Source organism: Myxine glutinosa, chromosome 2 (genome assembly GCF_964187855.1).
Source record: "Myxine glutinosa chromosome 2, kmMyxGlut1.1, whole genome shotgun sequence".
NCBI classification, from domain to species: domain Eukaryota; kingdom Metazoa; phylum Chordata; class Myxini; order Myxiniformes; family Myxinidae; genus Myxine; species Myxine glutinosa.
Window position 1 is genome coordinate 26643230 of NC_136262.1, and position 23640 is coordinate 26666869.

General features: G+C 46.3%; 1 protein-coding gene across 2 annotated transcripts in view; it reads right to left on the reverse strand.

Moving 5' to 3' along the window:
* Positions 1–23640, reverse strand: part of LOC137421978 (cartilage oligomeric matrix protein-like) — a 140598-nt gene that overhangs the window by 26307 nt on the left and 90651 nt on the right. The window contains exons 4-10 of one of the 2 annotated variants that reach the window (XM_068108614.2): positions 22155–22251; positions 21081–21200; positions 20797–20820; positions 16218–16300; positions 15776–15836; positions 5014–5201; positions 1230–1370 (exon numbers count right to left, since the gene is read on the reverse strand). In XM_068108614.2, coding sequence (XP_067964715.2) covers positions 1230–1370; positions 5014–5201; positions 15776–15836; positions 16218–16300; positions 20797–20820; positions 21081–21200; positions 22155–22251 — 714 coding nt within the window. The remainder of the gene's footprint in view (positions 1–1229; positions 1371–5013; positions 5202–15775; positions 15837–16217; positions 16301–20796; positions 20821–21080; positions 21201–22154; positions 22252–23640) is intronic. The other variant, XM_078773025.1, reaches the window with a different exon arrangement.

The window sequence follows — 23640 nt, forward strand, 5'->3', positions numbered from 1 at the left end:
GCCGAATGCACAAGGAGCAACCGAATGCATAGGGGGCAGCCGAATAAACAAGGGGCAGCCGAATAAACAAGGGGCAGCCAAATAAACAAGGGGCAGCCAAATTCACAAGGCGGGGGCGAATGCACAAGGGGCAGCCAAATGCACAAGGGGCAGCCGAATGCACAAGGGGCAGCCGAATAAACAAGGGGCAGCCGAATAAACAAGCGGGAGCTGAATGCAAAAGGGGCAGTCAAATGCAAAAGGGGCAGCCGGATGCACAAGGGACAGCCAAATGCACAAGGGGCAGCTGAATAAACAAGGGGCAACAAAATGTACAAGGAGCAACCAAATGCACAGGGGGCAGCCAAATAAACAAGGGGCACCCGAATGTACAAGGAGCAGCCGAATGCACAAGGGGCAGCCGAATGCACAAGGGGCAGCCGAATAAACAAGGGGCAGCCGAATAAACAAGCAGGAGCCGAATGCAAAAGGGGCAGTCAAATGCACAAGGGACAGCCAAATGCACAAGGGGCAGCTGAATAAACAAGGGGCAACAAAATGTACAAGGAGCAACCAAATGCACAGGGGGCAGCCAAATAAACAAGGGGCACCCGAATGTACAAGGAGCAGCCGAATGTACAAGGGGCAGCCAAATGCACAGGGGGCAGCCGAATAAACAAGGGGCAGCCGAATAAACAAGTGGAAGCCGAATGCAAAAGGGGCAGTCAAATTCACAAGGGGCAGCTGAATAAACAAGGGACAGCCGAATGTACAAGGAGCAGCCGAATGCACAGGGGGCATCCAAATAAACAAGGGGCATCCGAATAAACAAGGAGCAGCCAAATGCACAAGGGAGAGCCGAATAAACAAGGGACAGCTGAATAAACAAGCGGAAGCCAAATGCAAAAGGGGCAGTCAAATTCACAAGGGGCAGCTGAATAAACAAGGGACAGCTGAATGTACAAGGAGCAGCCGAATGCACAGGGGGCAGCCGAATAAACAAGGGGCAGCCGAATAAACAAGGGGCAGCTGAATAAACAAGGGGCAGCCGAATAAACAAGGGGCAGCCGAATAAACAAGGGGCAGCTAAATAAACAAGGGATAGCCAAATACACAAGAGGTAGCCCTTTTAAATTTTTGAATATAACTCAGACCAAAATGAAAACTGTACCGCAGGGAAGACAATTGCCTTAACTGCCAATACCGCATTGAAAGGAAAGGAATTGACGAGTTCCATGGACCATACCAACCTGCTGGTGCGTTTTGGTGAAGCTGATGTCTGTGCCCTGCCCGCCGTTGTCTGTAAAGCCAGGAGGACAAGGGACGCATGAAAATCCAGGAACAGAGTTGATGCAGAGATGGCTGTGGAAGCAAGGGGTTGCTTCTTTGCACTGTTAATAGGATGAGGACAAATATATCAAAATCCTGTGTGAGCTGTCAAAACAAGATAATTATAACAAGACGACTTCCCTTACAAGGAACTTCAATGCAGGAGAAGCCCAATCGGTCCATCAAAGCATGTTCTATGATTAGCAACCCCTGGTTGTTTGTCCATGCTCACTCCTTTATAAACCCCATGCTTTAAAAGCAGGGAATCAACACGTGCCATTTTTAAGGGATTCGGCCATGAAAAATATTTTAAAGTTATATACAAGGTTTTTGGTTTTGTTGATTGAATCTGCTGCTACTGCGAAACAAATATTTTGTGGATGGCAAATGAGGGAAGCAACAGCATATAGTTGGATATTTGTGAAAAGTGGATCACATAGGTACACTTCAGCTCTTTGCAAAGTTTTATCTTGGGCCCTTATTTATTTATGTATTTATTTATTTTCATGCCAAATGCCAGTTGGGAACTGATGTCATTGCCAAACAACTGGGAAGGACTCCCAGTGGGCAGCATAGGCTGCATTGATGCTGGGAATTAGCAATGCCTTGTGTGATATATATATATATATATATATATATATATAAAACACAGTTTGTGTGTGTGTGTGTGTGTGTGTGTGTGTGTGTGTGTGTGTGTGTGTGTGTGTGTGTGTGTGTGTGTGTGTGTAATGTTACCGATAGACTCCGAAACGGAGAGGCTCACGTGCTTGATATTTGGCATAGACATGGCCATTGAGCCTGGGACGAACATGGCTGAGACAATATTTGACGAGATCCATATTTTTTATTCATATTTACCTCAGCGCATTTCAGCGAGGACCATTATACACTGAATCTCAGCCAGTGCGAGCAGCTCGCTGATTCGCTCAGAGCGATCACGTGATGTTCCATCCCGTCACACGTCACACGTTTGCACGTGATTCAGGGCGAAAAGCCATTGCGTTTTTTCACCTTTATGTTTTGTGTCGATTTTGTGCGATATGAATTAAATTTTAATTAATATTTCGTGTTTACGAATTCGAATACGAAGGATTTCCCCTTTCCCCTTTCGATTTCGAATACGAATCGAATACGAGCTCGAGTCGAGAGGGCGAATGTACGGGTTGGGAATGTACGGGTCTCCCCTCCCCCACCCGGCAATGCCGGGTACTTCTGCTAGGATCACGTGATGTTCCAACTTTGCCGCCATAATCTCACAGTTATGCGTTCGCACGTAATTCAGTTTTTTCACATTTCAGCGAGGAACATTGCCATTCACACCACATAGGTTTTTTTTCACTTTCATCTGATATTTGTGATTTATTTCAAACAAACTGTATTTCCCATCTACACGGCCATGTATTCCTATTAACGTTATGTAAAGTACATAAATTGTGTGGATTACATCATTTCTGGATGTGATCAATTGCCAGTAACCATCTATATCCCTCCCCTTCCCTCCTCCCCCTCCCTCCCCCTCCCTTTCCCCCCTCCCCCTCCCCCTACCCTTCCCCTCCCCCCTACCCTCTCCCCTTCCCCCCTCCCCTTTCCCCTCCCCTCCCCCTCCCCCTCCCTTTCCCCCCTACCCCTTCCTTTCTGCCCTACCCCTTCCCCATCCCCTCCCCCTCCCCCCTCCCCCTCCCTTTCCCCCATGCTCCTCCCTTTCCCCCCTACCCCATCCTTTCTGTCCTACCCCTTCCCCACCCCCTCCCCCTCCCCCCTCCCCCTCCCTCCCCCCTCCCCCTCCCCCACCCCCTCACCCTACCCCTTCCTTTCTGCCCTACCCCTTCCCTACCCCCTCCCCCCCCACCTCCCCCTCCTCCCTCCCCCTCCCCCTCTCCTCCCCGCTCCCTCCCCCCCACCCTCCCACTCCTCTCCCCCTCCCATCCCTCCCCCTCCCCCTCTCCTCCCCTCCCCCTCCCCCTCTCCTCCCCTCCCCCTCCCCCCTCCCTCCCCCTCCCCTCTCCTCCCCTCCCCCCGTTCCCCTCCCCTCATCCCCCTCCCCTCCCCCCATCCCCCCTCCCCCTCCCCCCTCCTCCCCTCCCCCTCCCCTCCTCCCCCTCCCCCTCCCTTTCCCCCCTCCCCCTCCCCTACCCCCTCCCTTCTCCCTCAACCCTACCCTCTCCCCTTCCCCCTCCCCTCCCCCTCCCCCTCCCCTCCCCCTCCCCTCTCCCCCCCTCTCCCCAAATCAGTTTAACAAATAAGTCTTCATGAAGCACCGCCAGTGGACTACTGAAGACTGGAAGAAGGTCTTATGGACCGATGAATCAAAATTAGAAATCTTTGGTTCATCACGCAGGGTTTTTGTACGCCGTCGAGTTGGCGAAAGGATGGTTCCTCAGTGTGTGACACCAACTGTCAAACATGGAGGAGGAAGCGTGATGGTCTGAGGCTCTTTTGCTGGATCCAGACTCGGCGACTTTCACAGAGTGACTGGCACCCTGAACCCAAAGGGCTACCACAGCATTTTGCAGCGCTATGCAATACCACTGGTATACGCCAAGTTGGTCAGGGGTTCATCCTACAGCAAGATAATGACCCTAAACACACCTCCAGGCTATGTCAAAACGACCTTGAGGAAAAGAACAAGACGGTAGGCTTCAAATCATGGAATGGCCAGCACAGTCTCTAGACTTAAACCCCATTGAGCTTGTTTGGGATGAACTGGACAGAAGGGTGAAAGCAAAGCAACCTACAAGTTCAACACATTTGTGGGAACTTCTGCAACAGTGTTGGGAAGAACTTCCCGAACAATATTTGATTTCCATTGTAGAAAGAATGCCACGAGTGTGTTCGGCGGTTATATCTGCAAAAGGTGGCTACTTCGCTGAGTCAAAAATTTAAATTAAATTTTGTTTAACAAAATGATTCTATGATTTCTTTTTTATGTCAAATTGTTTATTTGTTCTATGCTTAATTTCAGAGTACATTGAGACATTAAACTGCGTAAATTTCAATAAAAACTGGAAAAATTGAGGTGTTCTAAAACTTTTGACCGGTCGTGTGTGTGTATATATATATATGTATATATATATATATATATATATATATATATATATATATATATATATATATATATATATATATATATATATATATATATATATATACATATATTTGCATCAAAGCCTGGAAAGTGACAAGGTCATTTAAATGTAGAGAATAAGTCTTCAGCGAGTCAAAACACAGCTGAACTAGAATGGCACTCAGTGAGGCGCTTAAATCCGCCAGGCTGAACAGTTTACATTTTGTATCCCACTGAAATGCCAGATCTGCATCCAGACCTTAACCAAAATCTAATCAGCTGGTTATTGTTACGTAACCAACCCATCCACCAAGTTTCGTCCAAATCAGTCCATTATATTTTGAGATATCATACTATACATTGTTTTTGGCCCTAACTCTTAAATGGTAAAGAATCACTTTGAAACTAACTGCTCGTATCTGGATTTGGATCCGGATCTTTGCCAAAGTCGAATCAATTCAGCCTGGTCACACACACAACCTGTCACAAAGTTTTGGCTGAAAACATCCAAAAGTTTTTTCATATCTTGTTCACAGACAGAGAGGGGTGAAAACAACCTCTGCCCACTTTCGGTAATGGAGGTGATTCGAAAACAAGTCTCAATTCTGCAATTCAATGCCGCATCATAACGGACCACGAACCTCGTCAATGTCATCGCAATGGGTGCCATTCCCAGTGTACCCATCTGGGCAATCTCCACAACGGATGGCTCCCCTCTCATCCATGCTGTAGGTGACTCCAGGAAAGCACGGGTTCTGCTCACAGCCAGATCCCATTCCAGAATATCCGGGTCCCCTCCTTCGGTCTATCCCGGAGCCATGGCCAAAACCTGGTGGAAAATGTTGGATATCCAGGTGCCAGAAGTTGGCTTAACAAACTTAACTGTAATCTTAAAGAAATTATTTCACTTGACCCTTTCCATTCATAGGATTGATACCATGTTCTTAGGGGTCCTGTTTTCCTCAATTTACTCATTTAAGTGAGTTAAGCTGAATGGAGGAGCTAATGAAAATGTGTTGTGCTAAAAAATAAATTGTGATGAAGACCACAAGAAGTGGCACAACATGATTTAAGTTGGCACAACATCTGTATCATCCATCGCTCATTGATAAACTAACGAGGAACATTATTTGAATGAGGTTGGAAAGTTTTACACAAGCTGAGATCTCTCCGTGGACTATACCAGTATATAGTTTATTCATATACTGGCAGCATCTCACCTGATCCTTGATATTGAATTCAGCCATTTGTTATCACACTGACAGCTGGATAACACATGTCCAGATAAGGCAGTTCATGACTAAGCGAACACGACTGAGTAATGACATCATTATCTTCTTCTATTGTTATGGATCCGGGTTTTGGGGTTCACCACGAGGGGACTTCTCGACTATCAGTCCTGAACCATCGGTCAAGGATAACTCCGCAATCCGGTAGGTTGCTAATCAACCACGAATGCCAATCAGATTACCAAATCTCCCAGGGTCCTTCGTCTGACACAGTTTACCTGTGGGGGTGACGTAACCATCCTAACCGGGGATTGCGCCACCCAGTTAATATTCACCTTATCTTATCCAATCAGTGGCAGCCTAACAAACTGCCTAGTACCAATGTTGTGGAGCCAATTGGTTGGGGAAGAATTTCCTGAACTACCACTATTTCACATTAGCTGAGTCAATGGAAAGGAGACTAAACGGGCAGGTTGGAAACAGCTGTTTACCAAAATAATTCACAAGAAAAGAGTATTTACAAGCAAAAATAAAGCAACACATTCACACAGAAATTTGAAATGGTCAAAAAGGAAAGCAATTACAGCACAATTATAATTTACAAACACAAGCCACAATAAAATAAAGCACACAGTCAATAATCACAATGGTACAAAAGAAAGCAATTACATACAATTAATCCCCAAAAACATAATGCCACTTACTGCTTAATCAAAATAAACACCAACTAGAAGGCATGTGAAAATGCAAGGCCCATCCATGTCCGTTTGTATTCAGACATCTTCTTCTTCTTCCATATGCTCAAATTAACGAAAACAGTTTTGAAAAAATACAAAATGAAAATTGATGATTTTATGCAGCCTTGACCTTTCAGCTTTAGATCTTAAAAAATAATCAGCTTATAACTTTTGAATGGTGAACCAATTCTGTAACCCAATATGCAAATTCTTAAAATTTCAGGTCAATCGGTTGAAAATTGACGATTTGATGTGACACTGACCTTTGACCTTTTAACCAAATTATAAATTTGCCTTCTCCATATTCTCATAATAAAGCTTTGTTGAAAATTTGATGACAAAACTCAAATGGTAAATTTGAAATTTCACATCAATTGGATGAAAATTGATGATTTCAACTAACACATCCAGATATACAGCAACTGTCCAATCATTACCACTCTTGTTTGCAATCAGACTATCTGGATAAATCTTGTAAAGCAGCCGATCAAAAAAGTTATCGTTAACCACACAAATATCATCAAAAAAGTTGTAGTTAACCACACAAATACCATCTATGTGACGACACGTATGAGACAATATTTTAGCTAATCCGAATTTTTTCTCCTTCATCAGTTTTTGTATAAATGAAAATTCACAGACAATAAGAAAAATGTCCGCTAGTAGGGAGCTGCAATTCCCACCCATGGGAATACCCTTAACCTGTTGAAACGTTATCCCACAAAAGGACACAAAAGTATTAAATAAAATAAAATTTACAGCATCATTAAACTTCTGCTTGTCAAAACAATGAAAACGTGAGTATTTATTTTTAGAAAATATTGTTCTATCAAACCTGACACATAAAAACTTATTTAAAAAGTTAAAAACTTTGTCAATTACTTTCAATAGTGAATCCCTTACTTGTGCTAAATCCAAATTTGTATATAAAGTCGAAAAATCAAAAACCTCAACCGACTTTATATTGAGGCATATAATCCTATCGAAGAACTCCAAAGTAGAATTAATGCTCCAGAAAGTGTTAACACCAGAATTCTTCTCAATTGACAAACAATATTTCCTGAACTGTTCCCTAACAACTTGTAAGCCTGAGTTAACTACATCCGATAACTGTTTGGTGGTACACTGGCTGGCAACAGCTATAAACCTATACTTGTATGGGTTCTTATGAAGCTTTGGGATCCAGAAAAGCCGAGGAATATAAAGATTCACCTCTTTACATTTAATACTGAAGCTATTAATTAAAACTTCCTTATGCTCAGAGATAATATCCTGGAGCGACTTATGACAAGGAACATCTTGGCTATTTCCTGTACCAGTGAAAGGAACCGTATCGATGCCTATCTCTCTTAATAAAACCTCCACATAAAACTTTTTACAAACCACAACAAAATTATTAGCAGCCTCATCCGCTGGAGCTGTGACGTATCTATCATGTAGATCCTGAATATCTTTACGAACACTCGGCTTGTTCAACACTGGTTTAGACCGACCCAATGAAAGCAAGCCCCGACTTCCAAAAAACGTAATCCTGTTTTCCAGGACCTCCACAACTCTGTTAAACCATGCATTGAACCCGTTTACAGATAACTTAAACTTGGTGCACATTCTGTTAACAAAATTAGAGACAGAATCTACGATTGAAGACCTAATGCAGCTCCACGGTCGAGTTACTGGTTCCCTATATTTAGCTCTCATTTTCATCAGATCCCTAATTTTACTGTTACTAACAATATTCAAATCCCCAGAAACTACGTGTCCACAAGGACCATACAAAAAAGGGGAAGATGAACATGCACAGTCAGTCTCAAAAATGTCCTTTACCATATCTACACTCAGAGTTTTAAGAAATTTACTGTAATTGAATAAGGATTGTCCTATGGTCTCAGTGAAGGTGAAATAAACCTTTTATGGGGAACGAAAACATTACCTAGATAAACTGACCCAGTGCCTTGTACCCTAACATGAAGGCCCATAGGATCGATCACACATAGGGTCCGAATCCAAAAGTCTTCTTTGCATCCGAGAGCAACACTACACTCCTCTACTATATTATCAAAAGTCTATAACTTGAAGAAACAACAACTAAAAACATGCCCAACCTCATTGAAATGATCATATAAATATGTCTTCTACCAGACGATACACCAGACATATGTCCTTTAATATACAAGAAAACAAACACGCTATAATGCCACTAACACTGAAACGTTTCGTGCTGTTCTCCTCAAGGTGATTCACAGGCCACAGCCGGAAGAGATGAGAACGAGTGCATTTATATTTTATAAGCATGTCTAAGTAACCGCGACACCGATTGGTTCTTCAGTCATGACGTCAATGGTGTTCTGAACGCCCATTGGTTGACTCAGTCACCACTGTCCCTGGCTCCGATTGGCTGGAGCGTAGTTGCCAGCGATGACGCACCCATTTGCATCCTTACCTTGGACATCGGTCGGGGAAACACCTTTAATCTTTCTGTGTTGAAAGAGAATGAGGGAAAATGTACAAATTCCTTTTGACGACACAATGTAGGGTCCGTGTAATGGATGAAGGTTTCTTCTTACATACGTAGCTGTAACGTACTGCGACCTCGGCTCAATATCTTGAACATATCTGCATTGTGCTGGTCTGTAATCTTCATCCAAGTGCCGTGCAATGGCAGAAGAAGAAGAAGAAGAAATGGTCGACAGTCCTTGAACGTTCTTTCATGCTTGTACCTGTTGAGTCCTCACTCCCAAGTTCTTTCCTCAAATCACCAAGGGGACATGTTGTTTGATACAATCAGCCAACCTTTGGGTTGTATGGCCCACGCACCGAGCTTCACATCGGCACTTAAACTCATGTATAACATTGCTGATTTGTGAGGTGAGCAGCACATCCTTGTTGACTGACGTGAGCAGACGGCGAGAGGTGAAGATTACTCAAGGTTGCACAACCAGGTACGTGTTTGATACCGTATGTTTGATGTGTTCTTCAAACCTTCGTGATGATTGTCCTTTCCATGGCATCCTGATATATACCGGACATTTGTCAGGACCGATCTTGTGATCATTTGTCGTGTTGAGAAACTTGCGCACATATCTCTTAATTATATACTCCGGATAACCATTGTCATCGAGGATATTCATGATTTTGTCCATGAGGAATATTACAAGGTGAAAAAATCCTCCGAGCTCTGCTCACAAGGATGTTCATCAAGACAATTTTGTATCTTGTGGAGCTGTAGGAATCCCAATGAGGATACTGCCCAGTGAAAGACCTGTGTCCATTCAAATGTTGATGTAAATATTGAGAAGTTTTACCAACATATTGCAATCCACAATCTCCACAAGTGAGAAGATCAATAATATCCCAATGTGGTGCTATGCACACACAACTCGTTTGCCAAGAAGGTAGGCCACCACGCGTTGAACAAAACCAAACACTTTATTCAATGCTCGCACATAAGCACTGGGCGGGCTCGACTTTCGAGCCCGCGTATATGTCCCGAGGCCACGTCTTGCCCTCGGGCGTGGCCGGTCGGCCGAAAGGCGGGGCATGTATTCCAGTTCAACCCTGCGCCTCATGACGCCTTTGCTCCGGGCGTGGCCCGAGCCGTGCTTCCACGTCCGGTCGCTCGCGTCACCCACTGGTGCGTGGAATTATTACCCGCTGGCATTGTGTCCGCCACACGCGCCCCCCCCCCCCCCCCAGAATTCCCGTGCACCTGAAGGGTGAGCTTGCGGGGAGGCCAGATGACCCGGCTGAAACGCCCTCTGGCGATGTGTGCAGGGCTGGGGGGTGGCGGGACGGCGGGGTGGGGGGTGCAGGGGGTCTGCCCGCCGGGGGGTGGCCTCGACGTGGAGGCAGAGCTGCTTGCGGGGGGTGGTCCAGGTCGAGGTGGGCCAGCTTGAGGCAGTCCATGGAGATACGATCTGGAGTACCGCCGATGTCCACGGTGAAGTGCTTGTCCCCGGTCTCCAGCACGCGGAAGGGCCCATCGTACTGGGGCCGCAGCGGTGCCCGGTGGGCGTCGTGTCGGACAAAAACGTACTCCGCCATGCAAAGCTCTGGGGCGACGTGCGAGGACGGGCAACCGTGGTGTGCCGTTGGCACTGGGGCGAACCTCCTAGCGGTCTCCTGAAGGGTGGAGCGCTGTTGCGTCGCGGACCAAGGGGCCATGGAGTCGGGGATAAATTCGCCCGGTACCCGCATCGGTTGTCCGAAAACCAGCTCCGCCGAGGACGCACGCAGGTCGTCCTTGGGTGCCATCCTGAGGCCCAGCAGGACCCAGGGGAGGCTGTCGGCCCAGCTGCCGTCGCGGAGGCTGGCCCGGAGCGCGGCCTTCATCGAGCGATGGAAGCGCTCGCACAGGCCGTTGGCCTGGGGGTGGTAGGCCGTGGTGCGGTGCAGCTTGACGCCGAGCCCTTGCGCCACCGCTCCCCAGAGCTCCGAGGTGAACTGGGGGCCGTGGTCGGACGAGATGTCCGAGGGGGCGCCGAACCGGGCAACCCAAGTGGAGATGAATGCTTGCGTGACGTCAGCCGCAGCCGTCGCCGCCAATGGCATGGCCTCCGGCCACCGGGTGGTGCGGTCCACCATGGTGAGGAGGTGGCTGAAACCCCGCGAGGGGGGCAGAGGTCCCACCAAGTCGACGTGGACATGGTCGAACCGACGTTCGGGCACCGTAAACGGGGCCAATGGGGCCTGGTTGTGGCGGTGGACCTTCACGCGCTGGCACGCGAGGCACGTTCTGGCCCAGTCGCGGACGTTCTTCCGGAGGCCATGCCAGACGAACTTTGCCACGACAAGCTTCTGGGAGGCCTTCGTGCCCGGGTGGGACAGGCCGTGGATGGCGTCAAACCCGGGCGCTGCCAGCCAGCGGGCATGATGGGGCGAGGCCGGCCGAGGGAGACGTCGCACAAGAGGGCAGTGCCCGCGACGTTGAACGGTACCTCGGTGACGCGGAGGCCCATGACGGCGGTCCGAAAGGCCTGGACTTCGGGGTCGGCGGTCTGGTCCGCCGCCATCCGGGCATGTCGCAGGCCGCGAAAAATTTGTCCGCCTCTCTGGCCAGGGCGCGGGGTTCCGTTATGGCCGAACCGGCCAGCGCGAGCCGCACCTGCGCAGGTAGCTGGCGGAGGAAAAGCACTCGTAAAAGGAAATCCGGGCGGTTGTCTCCAAGAAGGGACAACATACAGTCCATCCGAATGGACGGTCATGTGTCGCCGAGGGCGGGAAGGTCAAGGAGGCGGTCGGCGCGGTCAGCCTCCGTGAGCCCGAACGTGGTGAGGAGAAGTCGTTTGAGCGCCGCGTACTTGTGGGCGCCCGACGGGTGCCGAAAGAAGGACACGACGCAGGCGGCAGTGCCGGGCCCTAGGGCGGCGACCACGTGAAAGTACATGGTGTCGTCCGCTGTGATGCCCCGGAGCTGGAATTGGGCCTCGGCCTGCACAAACCAAACGTCGGCCTGTGCTTCCCAGAACTCCGGGAGTTTGATGGCGACAGCGTTGGTAGCCATGGCGCGTTCAGGGGTCAGCTACGGCTGAACCAGTCGGGGCACCAGTGTGGTGCTGTGCACACACGACTCGATTGCCAGAGAGGTAGGCCACAACGCGTTGGTACAAACAAAGAGTCTTTATTAAGAGCTCGCACTTCAGCACTGGGTGGGCTCGAGCTTAGAGCCCGCATATATGTCCCGAGGCCACGCCTTGTCCTCGGGCGTGGCCGATCGGTTGAAAGGCGGGGCATGTGCTTTCGTTCCCCGCCTGGAGGCTCGCGCCACCCACTGGTGCGCGGAATTATTGCCCCTTGTGCCCGCCACAATATCTTCTTTATTTATTCGACATCCTATGGACATAAATGAACATCCATTTTATTATACACGTGTTGCACATCACATGCTGTGAATTTCACCTCCATGTACCTTGTATTTAGTTATTTTTTAAAACGCTTCTGTACACCACCCTTGAGGCTCGGTTTGCAAGCCACCGTCTACAGCCCAATATAAGAGACATATAATTATTCTTTCATGGAAAATGTTTTTCGCGTTTGTTTTATCCACAAAAAAAACTTACGTAGTAAACACATAGTGGTGTTAGAAGATTGGCCTTTAAAATGTACGCTGATCAAGGGGAACAGACATCTGAACAAACACACAAACTGATATTGTGTTTTCCATGGCAGATGGTTTTTGATTACATCCGGTATGATTTTAATTTAATAAATAATGAAGGTTAGTGATTACAAGGCATTATTTAAGAATGATTGTATTCCATGACATTTCATTCGTTCGAGGACAAATCCAACGATGGCTTCGGGAGTTAAAAGTGCGGCTTCATTGAAATATGAAATACAAATCCGGGCACATTCTGCAAATTTCATTCATTCTCAAAATCCACTTCAGCAGCCATGATGGTTCGTGTTTGTCGCAATGTAACGAACTAATTTAGCCCTGGATGGGTACCCCTGGGTATATATCATACATACCCATTCTTTACGGATGGTGTACCCAAGGGTACACCTATCTGGGCTTAACGGGTGAAAAGGGTGTACCAGAGAGAAACTCGGTGGTCATGCAAAACCGAGAGGTGAGTGTCTTTGCCAGGCATGGTCACACAAGACCGAGAGGTGAGTATCTTTGCCAGGCATGGTCACACAAGACCGAGAGGTTAGTATCTTTGCCAGGCATGGTCACACAAGACCGAGATGTGAGTATCTTTACCAGGCATGGTCACACAAGACCGAGAGGTAAGTATCTTTGCCAGGCATGGTCACACAAGACCGAGAGGTGAGTGTCTTTGCCAGGCATGGTCACACAAGACCGAGAGGTGAGTATCTTTGCCAGGCATGGTCACACAAGACCGAGAGGTGAGTTTGTTTGCCAGGCGTGGTCACACAAGACCGAGAGGTTAGTATCTTTGCCAGGCATGGTCACACAAGACCGATATATGATTATCTTTGCCAGGCATGGTCACACAAGACCGAGAGGTGAGTATCTTTGCCAGGCATGGTCACACAAGACCGAGAGGTGAGTATCTTTGCCATGCATGGTCACACAAGACCGAGAGGTTAGTATCTTTGCCAGGCATGGTCACACAAGACCGATATATGAGTATCTTTGCCATGCATGGTCACACAAGACCGAGATGTGAGTATCTTTGCCAGGCATGGTCGTGCAAGACCGAGAGGTGAGTATCTTTGCCAGGCATGGTCACACAAGAACGAGAGGTGAGTATCTTTGCCAGGCATGGTCACACAAGACCGAGAGGTGAGTATCTTTGCCATGCATGGTCACACAAGACCGAGAGGTGAGTATCTTTGCCAGGCATGGTCACACAAGACCGAGATGTTAGGATATTTGCCAGGCATGGTCACACAAGACCGATATGCGAGTATATTTGCCAGGCATGGTCACACAAGACCGAGAGGTGAGTATCTTTGCCAGGCATGGTCACATAAGACCGAGAGGTTAGTATCTTTGCCAGGCATGGTCACACAAGACCGAGATGTGAGTATCTTTGCCAGGCATGGTCACACAAGACCGAGAGGTAAGTATCTTTGCCAGGCATGGTCACACAAGACCGAGAGGTGAGTGTCTTTGCCAGGCATGGTCACACAAGACCGAGGTGAGTATCTTTGCCAGGCATGGTCACACAAGACCGAGAGGTGAGTTTGTTTGCCAGGCGTTGTCACACAAGACCGAGAGGTGAGTATCTTTGCCATGCATGGTCACACAAGACCGATATATGAGTATCTTTGCCAGGCATGGTCACACAACACCGAGAGGTGAGTATCTTTGCCAGGCATGGTCACACAAGACCGAGAGGTGAGTATCTTTGCCATGCATGGTCACACAAGACCGAGAGGTGAGTATCTTTGCCAGGCATGGTCACACAAGACCGATATATGAGTATCTTTGCCAGGCATGGTCACACAAGACCGAGAGGTGAGTTTGTTTGCCAGGCGTGGTCACACAAGACCGAGATGTGAGTATCTTTGCCATGCATGGTCACACAAGACCGAGATGTGAGTATCTTTGCCAGGCATGGTCGTGCAAGACCGAGAGGTGAGTATCTTTGCCAGGCATGGTCACACAAGACCGAGAGGTGAGTATCTTTGCCAGGCATGGTCACACAAGACCGAGAGGTGAGTATCTTTGCCATGCATGGTCACACAAGACCGAGAGGTGAGTATCTTTGCCAGGCATGGTCACACAAGACCGAGATGCTAGGATATTTGCCAGGCATGGTCACACAAGACCGATATGCGAGTATATTTGCCAGGCATGGTCACACAAGACCGAGAGGTGAGTATCTTTGCCATGCATGGTCACACAAGACCGAGAGGTGAGTATCTTTGCCAGGCATGGTCACACAAGACCGCGATGTGAGTATATTTGCCATGCATGGTCACACAAGACCGAGATGTGAGTATGTTTGCCAGGCATGATCACACAAGACCGAGAGGTGAGTATCTTTGCCATGCATGGTCACACAAGACCGAGAGGTGAGTATCTTTGCCAGGCATGGTCACACAAGACCGAGAGGTGAGTATCTTTGCCAGGCATGGTCACACAAGACCGCGATGTGAGTATATTTGCCAGGCATGATCACACAAGATCGAGATGTGAGTATGTTTGCCAGGCATGGTCACACAAGACCGAGATGTGAGTATCTTTGCCAGGCATGGTCACACAAGACCGATATGTGAGTATCTTTGCCATGCATGGTCACACAAGACCGATATGTGAGTATCTTTGCCAGGCATGGTCACACAAGACCGATATGTGAGTATCTTTGCCATGCATGGTCACACAAGACCGATATGTGAGTATATTTGCCAGGCATGGTCACACAAGACCGATATGTGAGTATCTTTGCCAGGCATGGTCACACAAGACCGAGATGTGAGTATCTTTGCCAGGCATGGTCACACAAGACCGATATGTGAGTATCTTTGCCATGCATGGTCACACAAGACCGATATGTGAGTATCTTTGCCAGGCATGGTCACACAAGACCGATATGTGAGTATCTTTGCCATGCATGGTCACACAAGACCGAGATGTGAGTATCTTTGCCAGCCATGATCACACAAGACCGAGATGTGAGTATCTTTGCCATGCATGGTCACACAAGACCGATATGTGAGTATCTTTGCCAGGCATGGTCACACAGGACCGAGATGTGAGTATCTTTGCCATGCATGGTCACACAAGACCGAGATGTGAGTATCTTTGCCAGGCATGGTCACACAAGACCGATATGAGAGTATCTTTGCCAGGCATGGTCACACAAGACCGAGATGTGAGTATCTTTTCCAGGCATGGTCGTGCAAGACCGAGAGGTGAGTATCTTCCTTTCACAGCCTTTCAGGCGAACCACACACAGTCTTTCAGTTCAAAGAAAGCACCCTAACATAGATGGTTTTTGAAGTGTTGACCACGTGGATCTTACCCGGGTCACTGCAGGCGTGACAGCCAATCACAGCCCCCCTCAGCAGAGAAATCTCTTTAACCTGCAACACACATGCGAGTCGGTGAGACCACTCTTGCATTTGCTCCATATTCACCACTTTTATCAATCCAATTTCCAAATCCCACAGCAAGGCTTTTGAGTTGGACCTTCTACATATTATACGTACTTGAAGGATTTGGGAAGAGGACCTGTTCAAGAGGTGGAGGTTAAAGGGGAAAGAGGTTGGGAGAACTTGTGGATCGTGGGAGGGAATAAGGGAATGTGTGGTGCACAATGAGGATAAAGAGGGGGTTGGGGGTTGGAAGGGAACTCAAAGATTCCACAATTTTCAAATTCCACAAATTCCACAAATTTCAAATTCCAATTTCAAATTTCAAAAGATTCCACAAAGTACATGGTATTTCGGGGAAGTCACATTAACCTGTTGTCTGACGTCATCCCGAAGTTCTCGAAGTAGATCGGTGAACTGTGACACATGATGCAGTAATTGACGGGAAAAGTCACCTGGAACGTCAAAGAACAAAACAACAATGTATATATCATCCTCCCCTTATCCCTGATCTCAATTTAGTTCCTTTCACATTTAAAATAAACATCACTTTAAAGCGTATGTTTGGAACAATAACAATCAATTTAACTTAACCTCAACAGGTTTTTATTTTATTTTATGGGTATTGCCCCAGACAAGGCATACAGCCACTCAAGGTAAGGGGCTAAGAGAAGGTTACAAAAATATAAGGATAAAGCAAAACAAAATAAAAATAAATAAATAAATAAACAAGAAGACGTCACACAATGCACGATACTTGCAAAATCCGCCCCCCCCCCCCCCCCCAAGAAAAAAATTCCATTGATGCAGCAAATTGTCCATTTCATCAAGATTAAAATTGACAATCTTGATCAAAGCTCGGGTCAATAGGAAGAAAAGTGACGATTTTTCAGATGAAAAATGATTTTGGGAGGTTGACCTTGAGTTGACCTTTGACCTTTTGACCTCAAAAATAGTTAGTTTCCATATTTAGTGACTCAATGTGCAAATGCTGTTCAATTTTCAAGTCAATCGGATGAAAATTGAGGATTTTTGAAACATGGCCTATGTTGACCTTTTGACCTATGTTGACCTCAAAAATAGTTGGTGTGAATTCAGTGACCAGATATGCAAATCCTCTTAGAATGTCAAGTCAATCAGATGAAAATTGATGATTTTAGAAATTTGGCCTATGTTGACCTTTTGGCCTATGTTCACCTAAAATATAATTTGTGGTTACATTCAGTGACCAGATATGCAAATCCTCTTAGAATGTCAAGTCAATCAGATGAAAATTGATGATTTTTGAAACATGGCCTATGTTGACGTTTTGGCCTATGTTGACCTCAAAAATACTTAGTGGTTGAATTCAGTGACCAGATATGCAAGTCCTCTTCAAATTTCAAGTCAACCAGATGAAAATTGAAGATTTTAGAAATTTGGCAAAGTTGGTGACCTTTGTCCTATGTTGACCTTTTGACCCCAAAAACAATAAGCTTCCTGCTTATGACCAACTCTATCATTTGTTGAAGTTTCGTGAAGATCTGTTCAAAATTGTGACCTGTGGGCGACTGACATACAGACAGACAGACAAACAGATAGACAGACAGAACCACAAACGCAACTGACCAATATACTTGAAATATCTTCGATTTTGCAAGTAATAAATAACAAGAAAACATCCATGACACAGGAAGTAGCAGAGGTCGGGTAAAATGCGATTAAACCTTAAAGATGTAGGAAGTATGAATTGACATTCCTCTTGAAGCCGTGTAGATCGTATGATAATGGGAAGCATGTTACAGGTAATGAATTCCAGAGCGAGACAGCATGAGGGATACAACTATCGGCATAGCCTTTCGTTCTGCATCTTGGATCAGCTATAGTGTGTGCGGAATTAGCAAACCAAGTCTTGCGTCCAAACACTCGTATGGGAGGAACCAAGTTAGAAAGTACAACAGAATATTTGCCATGAAAATATCTGTAGAACAAACCAAGAGTGGCAATCGACCTACGGTAAGAGAGTGGTTGAAGAGTTGAACCCATCTCCGCACCAACCAAGTTGACTGTGCGTTTCTGGAGCCGATCAAGTAAAGATAAGTGGCAGGCCGGTGCTCCAGCCCAAATGTGACAACTGTCACTCCATGAGGGGTCTACAGTTGCCTTATACAGGTGCAAAAAAAACAGCCTCAGTTGGTAAATACCTCTGCGCTCGATAAAGACGACCAGCTCGCTTGGAAGCACTCTGAGCAATACCAGAAATGTACTTATCCCAACGGGGGTTAGAGGAGATGTCCAGACCAAGGAGCTGAAGCTCCGATGATTCTATTAAGGTTGAAGATCCCATGTGCACAGAAGGGAAAGACGTGTTTTTAGAACGAGATATGGACAATAATTTAGTTGTCTTTGCATTGAAGGTTACCAGCCAGTCGTGCCCCACTTCAACGCATTCTGCAAATCTGTCCAGAGAAACTCCAACCTCATTATGAGTGCTGTTGAGTGAATCAGCAGATGTACAGTGGAGTGAGGAATCATCAGCATATATGGCTAGCTGAGACAGAACATTATCAGGAAGATCATTGATATAAATAAGGAACAATGTGGGACAAAGAACAGAACCCTGTGGAACACCAGAATTGATGTCGCAAGTAGAAGAAGATTGACCCTCAAGTTTCACCTTCATCTTGCATTTTGTAATGAAAGCTGAGATGATTGAATGCATCACTCCAGATACACCATGCGACTGAAGCTTGTGGAGCAGAACCCTGTGGAACATCAGAATTGATGGAGCAAGTAGAAGAAGATTGACCCTCAAGTATTACCTTCATCTTGCGTTTTGTAAGGAAAGCTGGGATAATTGAATGCATCACTCCAGATACACCATGCGACTGAAGATTGTGGAGCAGAACCCTGTGAAACACGAGGATTGATGGAGCAAGTAGAAGAAGATTGACCCTCAAGTATCACCTTCATCTTGCGTTTTGTAAGGAAAGCTGGGATAATTGAATGCATCACTCCAGATACACCATGCGACTGAAGCTTGTGGAGCAGAACCCTGTGGAACATCAGAAATGATGGAGCAAGTAGAAGAAGATTGACCCTCAAGCATCACCTTCATCTTGCATTTTGTAAGGAAAGCTGAGATTATTGAATGCATCACTCCATATACACCATGCGACTGAAGATTGTGTAGCAGACCCTGTGGAACATCAGAAATGATGGAGCAAGTAGAAGAAGATTGACCCTCAAGTATCACCTTCATCTTGCATTTTGTAATGAAAGCTGAGATGATTGAATGCATCACTCCAGATACACCATGCGACTGAAGCTTGTGGAGCAGAACCCTGTGGAACATCAGAATTGATGGAGCAAGTAGAAGAAGATTGACCCTCAAGTTTCACCTTCATCTTGCATTTTGTAAAGAAAGCTGAGATGATTGAATGCATCACTCCAGATACACCATGCGACTGAAGATTGTGGAGCAGAACCCTGTGGAACATCAGAAATGATGGAGCAAGTAGAAGAAGATTGACCCTCAAGTATCACCTTCATCTTGCGTTTTGTAAGGAAAGCTGGGATAATTGAATGCATCACTCCAGATACACCATGCGACTGAAGATTGTGGAGCAGAACCCTGTGGAACATCAGAAATGATGGAGCAAGTAGAAGAAGATTGACCCTCAAGCATCACCTTCATCTTGCATTTTGTAAGGAAAGCTGAGATTATTGAATGCATCACTCCATATACACCATGCGACTGAAAATTGTGGAGCAGACCCTGTGGAACATCAGAAATGATGGAGCAAGTAGAAGAAGATTGACCCTCAAGTATCACCTTCATCTTGCGATTTGCAAGGAAAGCTGAGATGATGATACAACTGATTCCTTTTAAAGATGGAATATTTTACAGTCGATGCAACACATACTGCAGCTCCCTGAGTACTACACTACAGCCTGGTGTTGGCTTAGCGGTTAGGGTGCTGGCTTGGGATCCTAGGATCCTGGGTTTGAATCCTGGTCAATCGCTGAATTAATGCCAGGGGGGTTGACTCAGCCTGTCATCTTATGCTGATGAGGTTGGCAACCAGTTCACTGGTAATTTCCTGTCTGTTGCAAGACAAACATGGTTGGCATGAAGCGCCTGCTGCCGAAGATTGCTTCAAAAAGGGGCTAAACCCTGCTTTGTGGGGTAAAATGGCCGCTAAAGGTGGTTCTTCTTCTTCTTTCCTGAGTGCCACACTGGTCTACCAAATACATATTGTACAGTACACTGTAGATGCAGGTAACAATAAGGTTTGTTGTTTTTATGTTGATGTTTTGGCAATCTCATGAGAGCTGAGTTTCTCCTTCATGCTTTATAGAAGAAGAAGAAGAAGGGCCCCCAGCCTCCCCTATAGGAAATAATACCCCCCCCCCCCCCCCCATCCTCCCCTATCCATTTATATAATCCTCTTGTTCAGCATGCCAAATATATAACGAGGACCGAGAGGATTATATGGTGAGGGGTTAAAGGCAGACAGGTGAGGGGTAGAGGTGAGGGGTTAGAGGCAGACAGGTGAGGGGGTAGAGGTGAGGCGTTAGAGGCAGAGAGGTGAGGGGTTAGAGGCAGACAATGAGGGGGTAGAGGTGAGGCGTTAGAGGCAAACAGGTGAGGGGGTAGATGCGAGGGGTTAGAGGCAGACAATGAGGGGGTAGAGGTGAGGCGTTAGAGGCAAACAGGTGAGGGGGTAGATGCGAGGGTTAGAGGCAGACAAGTGAGGAGGTAGAGGCATACATGTGAGGGGCTAGAGGCAGACAGATGAGGAAGGAAGATGTAAGGGGTTAGAGGCAGACAGGTGAGGGGTAGAGGTGACGCGTTAGAGGGCATTTTGTCCAACTTTTCCTGAGATGGTTTGGGTTAGGGTGACCTCCATGTCTTGCCTCCACCTTACTAAATACGGTTTAAAAAGCAACTGCTTAAGCGGAATCTTACCTGACATTCCGTCGATACTGTTTTCTGTGGACAAGATATAAACATAATTAATCAAAACGAACTGATATGAACAAAGATAGTGATTTTAATTGCAATAACCGTTCTTTTTTCTAATTGTAATCAGTACCTTGATATGGTTGGCAAGATAATAATATGAGATTTCTTATCAATGTCGGAGAGGCCATTAGACCCGAAAAGCCTCGCAATGGTTGCCAACATATGGTTGTCTGCCCATGCTCTATCCTTTCTAAATCCTGAGAATCAAGCAGGGAAGCAGCTCGCACCATTTTGAATCTTTGGTATGACTCGGCCGGGGTCGGGTTCGATCCGCTGACCCTCCAGACTCATAGAGGATGCTTCGTCCTTTACGCCATCGACTCCGCTTGATGATTTCTCAGTTGGCACTGAAAGTATTTGGACATAAGGTTAAGGACATCAATAAAGGCTGGAGGTCTCTTGCAAGATTACATCAAACAACAACAAACAATCAAACTGGACCTACAGGATATCAAAGGTGCTGACATTCTAAAAGGGTCTTTTTTTTTTTTTTGGATACATGATCGAGGCTCGTGTAAGAGCTAACATTAATGACAAAAAAAACAACAACAAACGGACACATAAGACGAAATAAAGGGAGCGGGAGACAAGATGGGGAGAGAGAGTGGGAGGCACACAAGTACAACATTTGAGAGCAGCAACATCGGGTGATCTGTAGGATGTAGAGGGCTTGGGGGGAGGAGGAATGGGAAGGGGGGGGGGGGGGGGAGAGGTTAAAAAAAAAAAAAACACATGGACACTGCTGGGACTTCCAGGAAAGAAGTCGGTATTTCAGAAACCATTTTCTAAACACCTTTATTAGCCCCAGTTGGACTTTGTCCAAAACGGGGACTTATGGATTGGGTCCGTCCGTCCGTCCGTCCGTGCATGCGTGCGTGCGCATCCATACGCCGGAGATGTAAGGACCGATTTTGTTCATATTTGACACGCAGATGATGAATGATGGGTACATAAACATGTCATTTCTCTTCGAGATCGGATCCAAGATGGCCGACTCACAGCCATTTTGTTACTTAAATGTGTCCCCGACCATTTGTCGATATGCACCGACCAATTTTGTTCAATCTTGGCACAAAGGCAACAATACATGAAAGTATATACATATGCAGAAGATTTTGTTTTGTAATCCGATCAAAGATGGCCGACTGATGGCCTTTAACTCCGTACAGCAACATTACTAAAACCATGGGGGCTGACATTTGATGTCGTTTTTTTTCTTGCTCATCTACATGTTGGAATACAATGAAGAGCCAAAATGTCATCATCATACCTCACCGACATTATACCATTTCATTACTCACCAACACTGGACTGGTCGTCCTGGAATGAGCAGTCGTGAATCTCCCCAACTTGGGAAAGGGAACCACCAAAGACCCACTGGAGCTCGGTCAGAGTGCCCTGGTATAAACATATCATTCATGAAAATAAATGTTCAGATGGGATGACTAGAAAAACAGAAAGGTCAATTGGTCATCGCAACTGCATCACACCCCATCCTCACACTTTCCCATGCATGGTGCATTCCAGCAAAGGTTTATACTTCATACAAATATACAGGATACACTCTTCCTCTTCTACATTTACACCAAATAACTATGTTATATTATATTAGGAAAAGTACCCACCCGTCCCAAGTGTAAATTATTTCATGGACTTTAAATGGTTAATTGTGTTGCACTAAAAAAAAGTCCGACCTTTTCAATTTGAGACCAATTGGTCGGCCTGCTTCTCAAAAATTGCTATATTGGTCACTTTGGCCACAAGAGGACCAGCCCATTTTAGTTACCACACAAAGTTGAATAGAGTTTGTACCTTTAAACATGTTGATGTGCATTAGGAACAGAACCCACATAGAGAAAGACAAATAGATAGTGAGAAACTTTCATGGAATTGCATATTTGCTTTCCCTCCCATTCGTTCCGACACTTTTTTTCTTTCCCATCTTTTACATGCCAAGCCCTTTTCCCTTCCCATCCTTTACTTCCCAAGCTCTTTTCCATTCCCATCCTGTACCTATCAAGCCCTTTTTGCTTCCCATCCCTTACTTTCAAGCTCTTTTCCCTTCCCATTCCTTACTTTCCAAGCTCTTTTCCCTTCCCATGCTTTCCTTCCAAGCTCTTTTAGCTTCCCATCCTTTCCTTCCCAAGCTCTTTTCCCTTCCCATTCCTTACTTTCCAAGCTCTTTTCGCTTCCCATCCTTTCCTTCCAAGCTCTTTTAGCTTCCCATCCTTTCCTTCCCAAGCTCTTTTCCCTTCCCATCCCTAACTTTCCAAGCTCTTTTCGCTTCCCATCCTTTCCTTCCAAGCTCTTTACCCTTCCCATCCTTTACTTTCCAAGCTCTTTTCCCTTCCCATCCTTTACTTCCCAAGCTCTTTTTGCTTCCCATCCCTTACTTTCCAAGCTCTTTTCCCTTCCCATCCTTTACTTCCCAAGCTCTTTTTGCTTCCCATCCTTTCCTTCCCAAGCTCTTTTCCCTTCCCATCCTTTACTTTCCAAGCTCTTTTCTCTTCCCATCCTTTACTTCCCAAGCTCTTTTTGCTTCCCATCCCTTACTTTCCAAGCTCTTTTCCCTTCCCATCCTTTACTTCCCAAGCTCTTTTCCCGACACATCCTTTACATCCCAAGGTCTTTTTACTTCCCATCCCTTACTTTCCAAGCTCTTTTCCCTTCCCATCCTTTACTTCCCAAGCTCTTTTCCCAACACATCCTTTACATCCCAAGCTCTTTTTGCTTCCCATCCCTTACTTTCCAAGCTCTTTTCCCTTCCCATCCTTTACTTCCAAAGCT